Source organism: Colossoma macropomum, unplaced genomic scaffold (genome assembly GCF_904425465.1).
Source record: "Colossoma macropomum unplaced genomic scaffold, Colossoma_macropomum, whole genome shotgun sequence".
Classification (NCBI taxonomy): Eukaryota; Metazoa; Chordata; class Actinopteri; order Characiformes; family Serrasalmidae; genus Colossoma; species Colossoma macropomum.
Window position 1 is genome coordinate 22,803,194 of NW_023494785.1, and position 12,589 is coordinate 22,815,782.

Here is a 12,589-nt window from a genome sequence, read left to right on the forward strand (position 1 = left end):
ATATAACATTCACAGAAATAATAGCCAGTCTACAGAGTGCAGAGGTGAAAGTGTCAAGACTTCTTTCTCTTGAAGACTTGTAGAAGTCTTCAAGAGAAAGAACACAGAAGCTACGCTACAAGGTGCAAACATCTCATCATCACCAAGATTGCCATTCTGGTATCAGAAAGGACAAGAGCCAGTGGAGTTCTTGAGTAATGTTTTATGGACAGATGAGGTAAAGATTCATCCTTACTAAAGTAATGGGAAGGTCTGGAGAAAGAGAGTGACTGCAAATTATCCTAAGTGTCACTTTATCTGTTAACATATCTAGAGTCAATTCATTGTCCAAACAGTTTTGCTTCTCAGTGTAGTCACAGAAAGACTGTTTGTGTGAACACTTACAAATAAAAAGGGGAGGGAGGTTTCATCAAATGCAACATTAACATTTACAACCCATGTTTAGTGTACTTTGGGTTTTACAAGACAAATCAGTCTTCTCTCAAGCGTCAATAACTCCTACAAATCCCTATAAAAATAAATAATAATCAAGCCTTCTATTTTGACTAGCACTCAAAAACCACAGAGGTCGATCCTGTTCTTTCTGCCAGTATTGTATGGAAACACAGTTTCTTCTTGGAGAATGTGTCTCAGTCAGTGACAGAATCACCATGAAGTTTAAAAGCTGTCTGGCAAACTGAGTTTGTTCCAACTGCATTACATAATTGCCTGTAGAGAAAGATGAATAAACACACACGAGAATTATCTTTTGCTGTCACATGTGGGGGAGATGACACAGGTTATTTGTCTGTTTGATGCGTGTAGTTAAACACGCGCACACACACATAAACACACGCCTATTGGCAATTAGACCCATGTCTTCTACGTAATGACAGTATTTTGCAGAGTTGGGCTTAGGACACAGAATGTGTGGTCTGGCCGTGCATAGCAATTGAAATATACCAGAATCAAAGTTAGAAATCTGTGTTTATTAAAGATAAGGCTCCAGAATGTGTTTAAACTGAACTGCAGATCCAGACATTCCACTAAATCTCTGCTCACGATAGAGCTCACTGGACCACAGAGCTGGATAAGTCTTTATCAGACAAGGCCTGTATGCAGCTAAGCAGCTCATTCTTTCTCGGCTCAACAGGGTCCCAAATAGCAGTAAAAATAAAAGATAAGCCCTCACAAGTCACAAGAGACAGAAGAAAGAACACAAGACCTCAGATTTACTGCATAGGCTATGATCATAAATAAGAATCATAGAAATAGGCTTGCTTTTTTAAAATGGATAAAAATGAATTTGTGATTTCTCACATAATATAATTTATTTCATTAAATTAGTTAATTAGAAACAATATTTCTGGTTCTTCATGTTGTTGCTGCTGCTGCTCCTCTTGTTACAGTGCCTTTTTTCTAATAGATTTATCAGTTCGTGTGGTTTTGACTTTGTGCAAACGATCTTCAAAACATTCACACGAAAGATGCTTGAGAAAATGGTTTATAGATCAGCGATCCCGCACACAGCTCTGAGGCCGTTTGTCTCCAAGTATCGCGAGATCATACTCACTCGGCATGGCCGCTGTACAGAAGCTGAAGAGGTGTGCGGTGTCTCAGACTGGAAAACACACCGCCTCCGTCATCTTTCTTCATGGCTCAGGTGCCAATGTGTGGGCTGTCCGTGGATTTAAGAGCTGGAACGTGTGTTTTTTTAAATGAGTCGTACTTGCTTTGTTTACTGACAGGACTGGCAGTGTTACAGTACAGTCGCTAGCGAGCTAATGTCCTCTTTAATAGCGACCTCACAGTCACAGCAGTAATAGACTGGTACATCTTGTTTTCCCGCCTCAAACAGCAGTAATGGAGGGATTTTAACGATTTCTTACACAGTCGCAGTCGTGCTTAAGGCGCATGCCTGACTGCATTTAAGTCATGTGGCAAAACGGTTAACTTACCCAGTCTGTTTTTAATGTATGAACCTGTTTGAAATGCTGCGTGAAGGACAGATGATGTGAAGTGAGTCTGGATAAAGTCTGGGATCGTTGAGTCTCCCTACACTAAAACTCAGTTGCCTGCTATGAACTTTGCAGACTGCAGTCAGTTACACATTATTATTCTCAGAAAGTCTGGTCACACAGCCTACGGTTTCCTAAAACTGTCGACAATTATGGGTGAACTGTGTTCTACATTGACAAATTTTATGGCAGTAGGAGGTTAGATGTGTAAGACAGAGGTCTGGCTCTCTAAACATTCAGCACATTTTTTAGTGTGAATGACTTTTATCTTCAATCAAATAAAAGAATCGGAGAACATTAAGTACGTTACATGTAAAACTTGTAGACAGGTTGGACAGAACTAACTTAATAATAATAATGATAACAATAACAACAATAATAATGGAAATTGTAAATCACTTTTGATATGTAGAAATATATCTCAAGGTTATTCACAAGAAGTGTGCAGGTAGACCAAACATGAAAACAGTGAAAAGGAAATAAAGGTAAAACTACTTGTAAGCTGGTTCATATTTTAAAACTGACTGTATGGGCATATGAATGTTATATGTACATGTAGAGACCTTGTGTAGAATTTAAGCATTTATATTGTTATCATAAGCTAAGGGGTGTCACCAAATGAAGTTCTCTTTGAAAGGTCCAATTCTGTTTATTGCTTATATGTTCCACAAATCCCTAAACTGTAGATGTGATATGTTTTCATTTCTGACATGTTTTTGTTTCAAATAGCATCTAAATTTTGAAAGCACTGAAAGGCAAAACGATGAGAACTATTGACTTGTTTATGTTTTATATTAAAATAGATTCGCACTATGCTGTTGGATTCATTTCACAGGCTTGAGTGTTCTCAATGTGCACTTGACAACTTGAATAAACACTGAGGGGTTTTTGGTTTATCCATGTGATGCATTAACAGACCAGCTTGCTGTACTGAAATGACATTGTGTTTGCTCAATATGTTAGGAGACACAGGGCAGGGATTACGAGCATGGGTTCGTGATATTTTGACACAGGACATGGCTTTTGAACATATCAGAGTGATCTACCCTACAGCTCCAGCAAGGTAGATGACCATATTTACTCCTGATATGTCTCAGCATTACTTGTAATTATACATCTTTAAAACTGCTTAGTCACATGCTGTAGGTTATAGCTCATGGGTTTAGTATATTAGATTAACGGTAAGACACATACAGGCTTTTTGGTCTCTGTCTAGGTTCATGCTGAAGTTTCAGTCAAGTTTACTGTGTTTTTCTGATGCCTGTTTTGATCACTGTGATTCAGTTTTTTATTTGTATCTGGCTGTTCCTATTAACTGCTGAACTTTAACCTTGACGTCCAACTGTATCTTCTCAGGCCGTACACACCCATGAATGGGGCGCTGTCTCACGTGTGGTTTGACCGTTACAAAATCTCTCGTGATTGCCCAGAGCATTTGGACTCTATTGAAGAAATGTGCAGTAATTTAGGAGCCGTAGTCCAAGATGAGGTCCGAGCTGGTGTACCAAAGCACAGGATGGTTATCGGTATGGCCCTTTTTATTTATTTTTTTAAAGACCCTCCATGATCTCCTCTTCACTGCATCCCATCTCCCTTTCTGTCTCCCTTATTGCTTTACTCAGTCTTACATACTCTCACACATCACTTGTTCCAAATTAAAGAGAGTTTTAGGCCACCGCTCTTACATTGCTCCCTCTGTGTATAAAGTGAAGAATGAAACTTATCAAATTTCTTATTCCTTTCATATGTTGCCAATAGTGGGCTTAAAAAGAATTTCTGGACGATTCTCAGGTTTCTGCACAGCTTTATCTGAAAATATTTGAGTTATCAGGTTCACACATAAATCACTGTGAAATAAAAGTGGCAGGAAATAGTGCTGTAAGAGAGAATCATAGCCTAGTCCAGGTAAAGTTCCCTCAGGAAATGTGCAGGAGGTCGTATGGAGGATAAGTCACACAGAGGTTATGCATGTAAGCCTTGGCAGAGTGGTAAAACCAATGACAGTTGGGGAATGGTTAACTGTCGAGGCAAGAAACATATAAATACCCAGAAATACTTGAGTTAAATGTGAAAAGGGGAGAAAAAACAAAGCTTTGTGTGAAAGGCCCAGTGTGGAAGGACAGAAAAGCCCCTGAACTCGGTTCCAGAGAAACTGATTCAAAAAACACATGTTCCTGTGAGACTGCTGAAATATTATCTTCCTAAATCATAACATTTTGTCATTAACTATAAATACTCATTGGAGTCACTCCGCACGCTGGATAAACGAAGTGGTCTGTACCCTGAGTCCACTTCCCGGGCTGACGGACTGACAAGCGCCAGAACTTTCCATGGAAAACGTTTTTCAAGAGGGCGACCGTAGGCTATTGTGTATGTTTTTCAATCTTTTAGGTGTACTGATCCATGGGAAAAGCCCTGGAGAAATGAGGTATCAAACACACATGCAAGACTCCTCTAGCCAAACAACTAAGAGGTAGAAGACATGTGGAGAACTAAAGCTCGTTATTGGAGATGGAGCTGGAGATTTTAAAACGGAGAGACACACTTCGGTTGGGAGAGAAATCGACCTGTCGTTAATTAAGACAGAGTTCTTGGGACAAAAATGAACACAAATGCCCATGCCATCCCTGTCTGGTGGTTAAAGAACATGTGAACTCCATCTATCCTCTCTCAAGCACTGCTCCACCTACCCACTCTGACAGAGTGATGGCTACTTGTGCACTTTCCCAGATGTGCATTCAATGCCCAAATTTGCCCAGATGTGTGAGATTAAGGACAGGCTCGTGAAAGGGTTCCAGAGAAATGGAGGTTTGATGATGTGGAACTAAGGACTAGCTTTCATTTTCTTTCTCTTATTTGCTTCAGCTGCCAGGACATCGTAAGCTACTGTAGTCCATTGGAGTCATTTATTGTGCAACTTGTTTGTTTAGTAGCGCAAATATGAGTTTGATTCGTTTAATTTGTATTATAAAGCTCGTTTTCAGCACTTCTGACAATTTGTTGTAATTAGTTCTGGTTTCTCGTGCACAGTGTTTTTCTGTGAATCTGGTGTCTGTGTATTTTGGGCACAAATTTGTCACTTAACTTTTCCAGTGGATGAATCATCATATCACAGCCACACAGCATAATTAAATACAGCTGTTTTACATGTTGTTTTGCTGCCTGATGAAAAATGAATCCATCATTCAGCTGTAGCACTGCCTGAGACCAGCTTCATAATCTCAGTGTCTTTGTTTTGTCCTGGCAAGGCGGGTTCTCTATGGGTGGAGCCATGGCATTACACCTGGTGTGCAGGTACCACCAGGATTTGGCTGGAGTCTTTGCGTTGTCCAGCTTCCTCAATAAGGAGTCGGTTGTATATCAGGTATCAGTGTATTTTTTTTTGTTTTTTTTTTTTGGTATCATAAGAAACTACATGCAGTAAGGAGTTAATTCATTGTGGTTGGTGTTGACAAGGTGTGTTGCATTTCAAAGGCAAGCATGGACAGTTTGAATGATGCTAACCTAAATTCCAATTTGATTGGCCTGTTTATGGCCCCTGCTTGTTCTTTTGTTGGAGGAAAAAAAAACTCTTGATATATTATTCTTGCTTAAGTTTATTACTTACCAAATCCACAAACCTATTATATCTTGTGGTCAAATCTGGATGCACTATGTGGCATGTCCTTGCATGTCTTTCTTGGTATGAGACATATTTTTCTCAAACCTGCCTGCAGTTTGTGGTCCAACACAAAATCAGCTCCATGTATTCAAGCCTTCAAAGAAAACAATAAAAACATCCAACAAATTCCAAAAATACCAAACCTGCTTCTCCTTCTTCTTCTGTGAACAGTCTGTTGAAGATGCAGCACAACATCCCTTACCAGAGCTCCTCCAGTGTCATGGGACAGCTGATGAGCTGGTGTCCCACAGCTGGGGTGAGGAGACCAGCAGTCTGCTGAAGAAGGCTGGCATGACTACCACGTTCCACTCTTTTCCTGGACTCAACCATCAGCTCTGCCGGGTAGAAATGGAGCTCCTGCGCTCCTGGATCTTGAAGAAGCTTCCATCTGAAAACTCTTCCAGTGCTGGACACTGATCTGCACAACTCTCACTGTGTTACTCTGGCCAATTAATTTGTAATAAATTCTGTTTACTCTATCATGTTGTTTTTATTTTATCCTGTAATGTTTGTTCACGCTCTTAAATTGTGCTGCTAAGTGTGTTGCACCTGCTTGTGATAATTTGTTTGCTCTGCAACATTTGCAGTTTTTGCAAAAGTCGTTGTGTATAAGCGGGGGTTAATATAGCTGTAAAAATCTTTCTGTGGTGATTCTGATCTGCCCACATGTGTTGCCCCTCAAAAAAACAAAAAAAAAACCCTGCACTTATTGTGCACATTTCACAGCTGGCAGCACTAACCACATTAAAGTGCTGGCTGAAGCCAGCGCTGCAGTGCTGGGATGACTGTTTCGCCGAGCCTGCTTTGACTCATTATGGCTGTGGTCAGGCTGGAGCGGCAGGTAGAGCTATCACCGGAGAGCAGGAATGCCACTCGGCTCTGCGGTCTGGAGCTGGATTCCGACCCGTTTGACACCCTTTCCGTTTCCTGCAGAGTGTAGTAGCTCCATCTCCCTTTTCCTTTTTTCCCCCCAAACACCATTATCGTTCTTTCTCTTGAAATCTGCTGAACATGTGTTTCAAGGTCTGGTCTGTTTGCTTGGTAGGCTCGGGGTGTAACACAGTTTGCTTCATTAATGGTTATTGGGAGGAAGTGGTTAGTGATTTTAGTGTGTTTTGTTTAAGGTTGTGTGGACCTTTCCTTCAGATTATTCAGTGGGGCCACAGGCCAAGGCCAATACACCCACCCACTCTGAGCAGAGCTCAGTGCAACTGTTAAAGAACTGAGAAAAGTAAAGAACATTGTAAATGTATGTCTGTGTGAAAGTCACTGAGGGTTTTAACAGGATTTTCTATATACAAGAATCAATCTATATACAAGAATACATTATCAGACCAGGAGTACCACATTTTGTGCCAAAAGTTTCATATGAAATCCACATGCAAAATATAAAGTATTAAAATGTCCAAAATATGTTGAAAGTAGAAATAATGAGTTACTACTCATTTTCACTCATTCTGACATAAGTTTTTGCTTGAATTTGTTTCTATTTAATTTTGCTGATATATTTTTTGCTTCTGTGATCGCTTTTACTTCTGAAATCGCTCTTTTGTTTCGTACTTTTGGCACCTTTTAACAGGGGGCGTGTCTTAGAAGAGGGTGTTCATTTGCACTCTCTAATGGTCAGCTGATTTGGAGTGACAGGTCTGAAAACGTAGCCACACCCACTGCGTGAGCTGTGATCTGCCTCAAACTTGGCAGAGCGCTTCATATTGAGAGTAGTCTTGCCAGAGAGGATTGCGCTGCTATTTGTCATAACTGATAATGTAACACATGCTGAGGGTCCCATATCAGCCTGTGTAAAATTAGAAATTTAAGTACATCAGGTAAACTTTGCTGTTTGCAACTGTTAGCGCTACCTAGCCTAGCAGTGTCTGCTAAAGAGCTAACTAGGCCAGCTGTGCAACTGTGTAAATCAGGGTTTATTAGCCCTGCAGCTCCACACGGTTTCAACTATTCTTTTCATTAAAACACCTGATCCAGCTCATCAACTGATTATCGAGCCCTTAATGAGCTGAATCAGGTGTGTTGGGTCAGTAACTCGTTATATCTGCAGTGCTGTGTGGAGGGAAATAATGCAGCACTGACCTAAATGCAGTGAAGAGTGGAAAATACCTCAGATTACTGCCAGCTATGAGTTACTTCTGCCGTGAGATAGTTGAAAGACAGTAATGTTTAATCTCTACAAAAGGAATCAAGTCAACTTGTCATGGTTTGCTGTACGTTCTAGGGGTTATGAAGGCTGTTATGTCAGTCTTTTGTCATTTTTACCCACAGAGTGCCTGTGTCAGTCACTAAAACAGGCTTCCTAGCCCCATTATCAGCATGACTAGCCTAGTTAGCTGGATGACACTGCTAGGCTAGTTAGTTCTAGCATCTGTAAACTCGAAAGGTGGTGCAGCTTCATTCAGTCATAAACAAATTAGTTTGTTCTTTAACACTCAAATTAGTTTATATCATTTTACACAGGTCAACACACCTAAATTTGTGTAATATTAATATTTTAAAAGAATAATGAAACCTTTCTCATATTGTTGGATATGCCAGTAATACACTGTGCTCATAACAGCACTTAGTACGACATGTTCCGCCATGCTGAGGTGGTTCATTCTGCGTGGTTACGTGTTCAGAAGACATGTTACTTCAAATTAGTTGACCCATAGAGAGTGCAGGTGAACGCTTCTTTTAGAACCTGTCCCCTGTCAGAAAGTACCAAAAGTCAGAAGCAAAAAATATATCATCAAAATCAGCAAATAGAAACAAATTGAAGCAAAAACTGGCAAAATGAGTTATACATTTATTTCAGAATGAGTGAAAATGAGTAGTAATCTTTTTGAAAATTAAGTTTAATTTAACTCTCATTATTTGCAACATATTTTGGACATTTTGATAGTTAGGGTTAAGTTAGTTTGTGGATTTATTTCGGATTTTATTATTTTACTTGAAACCTTTGGCACAAAATTAACTCTATTCAGGAGCACTATCCCCTGGAGTCATCTAGACAAATGTATGGTGGAAAATGAATGGTACCAGGAGTTTGAAAGATGAGGATCTATCTGAAGGTCAGGAACATTGTATACAACCTATGAAATACATAAACTAAATGCTAGCCATCAGAGTAAATAGCTCTATTGACTCCTCTGACAACCTCTATGCACAAACACTGGAAATACTAGGCTACTCATTTATATATTTCAATTTGATGTACAAGTCATAATCCGTGCTGGAGAAAATATGAGCTACCAGCAGCGCGACTGAGGCTGTAACTCACCAGAAAGTCTTACCCAAATTGTTTCACAATTGAAAAGAAAATGTTTTGCATTTCATTACATCACTTCTATGCCCTCTTTCATTCCAGCATATAAACTAAATGGCCAAAACAGTTTGGCAATGGTAGTGTCATGTTTTACAGCGCCAATAAGGCCTGTTAAAGTGAATTAAGTTATGAAACTTGCGTAACATCCTGTCCTTTGCACTACTATTTGAAGAGCGCTAACATCTTGCATGTGAGCCCCATATGTCCAAAGCATTGTGCTTTACATGAGCATTATGTGTTCAGTTTAAACAAAGCTAAATTGCAGGAACACTATCTAAGCTATAGCCTTAGCCTTAAATGATACACATGGTAACTAATGATATTCTCAATATATATTTCCCCTATTTATTTTTTTCTCTCTTTCTCTCTCTCTCTCTCTCTCAGCTCCAGCTGTGCAAGAAAGAATGCTACAGTGGAGCAGCCAGCAGCAGCTCTCTCCTCGTCTGCCTCACAGCCTCCCACACTCTTCCACGCCTCTTCACTCTACCCCATCCCTCACTCTCTCCCTCCTTCGGCACACCTCTTGCACTCCCTTCGTTCCTACTGTTAGGGAGCTGGGGCCGGATTGGAGTACAGACATTTTTATGATTTAATGACAGGAATAGATGGGGGTAATGAAGAAGGCTCCTCAGCGTCTACTCCTTATGAGGTGAAATCAGGTGAGGAAATGAATGAATGTCAGTGTCTTTAAAAACCGCTATCCATAATAACGAAATTACCTTCACAACAAAGCACCGGTGAAGCTTTTGTGGTCTGTGAAATGTCAGGGTGACATCAGAACCTTCATTACTTTCTCATCCCTCAGAAGAATTGTTTCATGCAAACTATTGACAATATCAGTACTCTTCAATTTCAGTAAACCTCTCTTGGCCGTGTTTTTCCAAATGACATGACCTCCTTATATTTTCTCATATTACACTCCCTGTTTCTTAATGCACATGTCATAAGGAGCCTACCCTTGTCTTTTGAGGAACCCACCTTTCTCTAAATTGCATTTTGTCCACTTAGATGATAATCTGCTTCACAGCGCATGTGTCAGATGGAAGGAATGCTAATCTGGAAGAGGTGCAGAACTTGGGCTTTTTGGCAGCCAGTTTCCACTGCACACTACTTTCCATGTGGTGCCGCTCCAGAAGCCTGGAGAAGCCTGTTTGGGGAACAAAGGTGTTGACAGAGTCCAGATTGCTCCACTGACCACACCCCCATTAGAAGGGTCACATCTCTGCTGGACAACTAACCCTCAACCCATGATAGCAATCCTCTGTCAAACTATGAGCAGAAGTGACAGACTACATCCAGAAGACATTAGCCTGCCGATTTAGAATCCAGGAGTGCATTAAGTGAACTGTAGATCATCTGAATGAGTCAGACACTCGTGTAATCACCAAACACAAAGTCACCAGACTTTCACCCTTGAGTTGAGGTTTGTAGCCCAAACAATAGTTTATTTAAATCATATGTCAGACTGTGCATACTGAAGTTTTTCCTGCTTTGGCTGCTCTCACTTGCCCTAAACTTCTGAGTGCCCTTTTCTACTCTCGTCAATCAGTCTGGAGGATATGGAAGAAAAAAGGACTTACAAGGAGCTTCATCACCTGCATTCTTTACAGAGTTTTGGGTTTGAGTACCTTTAGAATGTTCAGGAGCTCATGGTGACGTTTCTGAGAAGACTCGCTCTGGAGGAGGCTGGATAATATGGTCTGGAATGTGGTGAGTTGTACAGCTAGGGCATCTCTAACTTGAATTTCCAGGCTTTTGTATGACCTTTTAATTTTTGAGAAGCAATTGATTCATGCTTTCTAAAGTCAGAAGGAAGGGGAAAATGGAGCAAAAGCCCCCTTCCTCCACCCCTAAGAACAGTGTCATTTACTGTAAAGTTAAACCATGTCTGTGCATGAGAGTTTCATGAACAGGATGATGATGCATAAAACTCTATACTTTTTGGGGAAATGAACTGAAACAGCAGTCATTTTTGTTTTTATAGCACAAAAACGGAAATTTTTAAGCAAGCATACCTGGGGTGGAAGGATCCCCTGGGAAATTTTACATAAACTTGTCATTTAAGTTTTAGTCTTAGTCTAGTCTTTGCATTTTCTAAAAATGTGTTATTCAATCAAAGTGGCACACAAAAGCTAACTTTAATTTTAAACTAAAATTGAGGTCTCCAACAGCTTGTCTTAATGATTCCACTTCATTGCAATAAGTTATAACAAAAGACAGTCAGTTTAGTTAAATAATTAGCGTGATCGTATTCATTCTAGCTAAGTATTACTGTAGCTAGCATGCAGCGCTAATGTTATTCACTGGAATTACAGTGAATGACTTTGTGTCTTTTTGCCCCTTGTCTGGGAAGGCTTATTACTTCAGGTCTAAGATATAGATATAAATGTGTACAGTGCCAAATTCAGATTTACCACCATGCTCTGCCAGTAAGACTCCTTGGGCAAGACTCCTAATGATACATTGAATCTGTGAATAAGAGCATCTGCCAAATTACCTAAATGTAAAAGTACTTTATAGAACAGTTAGGCAGTTGCAACAATTCCAACCCCAAAAGTGTTCTACCCTTGTTGTTATATCTGATCGTTCTAAGTACTCACTTCACTGCTAACTGTTAACTATGCTTTAACAAATACAAAAATAGAAAAAATGATTCTATTGGAAAACATAACATTTGTTTTGTAGTCTGTAGTTTGGGCAAATTCAGGAGAAATTCAGGAAAAGAGTGCAAAAAGGTGTTTTAAGTTGAGGGTGCTGAAATTTTAAGCAACATATATGCAATGGGAATAATGACATCGTTGTAAATTATTTGCCTTTTTCCATTTGAATCTATATATATATATATATATATATATATATATATATATATATATATATATATATATATATATATGGTTATGGTTATATATATCTGAATGTATATATATATATATATTCAGATATATATATGGTTATGGTTCTATATATCTGAATATATATATATATATATATATATATATATATATAAAACAACAGTAGTAGGCTGCTTTGGGGTTCAGAGCTGGCCTCTGTCTCTGCATAGCATGCACTTTCTCTCTTTGAACCTCAACCTGCGTGTGTTTTAGCAACGCACCCTCAAAGTGGCCAGCTGTTGTCAAGGGAGGCAGTTTGACTTGCTGTAATGAACATACAGTGTTAACTTAAACAGTGCATGACTACAGCAGATTTAGAAAATATATAATTAAATGGAAAAAATACAAGCTCCACATAAGTCTATGCATAAGACTTTGCTATGCTCAAATTGCAGTTGCAGTCTTGAAATGGAGCACTCCCACTTCCCATGTCCCTGAAAGAGTGTGATGTTGCCCCAAAGCCAACTTTTTGTTGTCTTTGTTGCAACATGGCACTCATAATGGAACTACTTTTTGTTGGATGAAATTTTTAATATTCAGTTTCTTTGCTCTGCTTTTTTCTTCACTCTGCAAAACTGATCTATAAAAGCAATAGAACACAGAATTGTTGTACAACCAAATCACAGCTGTAGTGCTGTGTGTCCTGTCATAACGAACACCCCTTTTAGAAGAGTTTGAGTACAGAGTGTAATACCTGCAGAGTGTAACACACCTACAGTGCAGT

General features: G+C 39.5%; 1 protein-coding gene across 1 annotated transcript; it reads left to right on the forward strand.

The window, feature by feature from the left end:
* Window positions 1–1,544: 1,544 nt before the first annotated feature.
* Window positions 1,545–6,137, forward strand: lyplal1 (lysophospholipase like 1). Its single transcript, XM_036587480.1, has 5 exons — window positions 1,545–1,642; window positions 2,961–3,060; window positions 3,354–3,523; window positions 5,246–5,361; window positions 5,830–6,137. The coding sequence occupies exons 1-5, from the start codon at window positions 1,558–1,560 to the stop codon at window positions 6,073–6,075; spliced, it is 717 nt and encodes a 238-aa protein (XP_036443373.1). The 5' UTR covers window positions 1,545–1,557; the 3' UTR covers window positions 6,076–6,137.
* The last annotated feature ends 6,452 nt before the right edge of the window (window positions 6,138–12,589 follow it).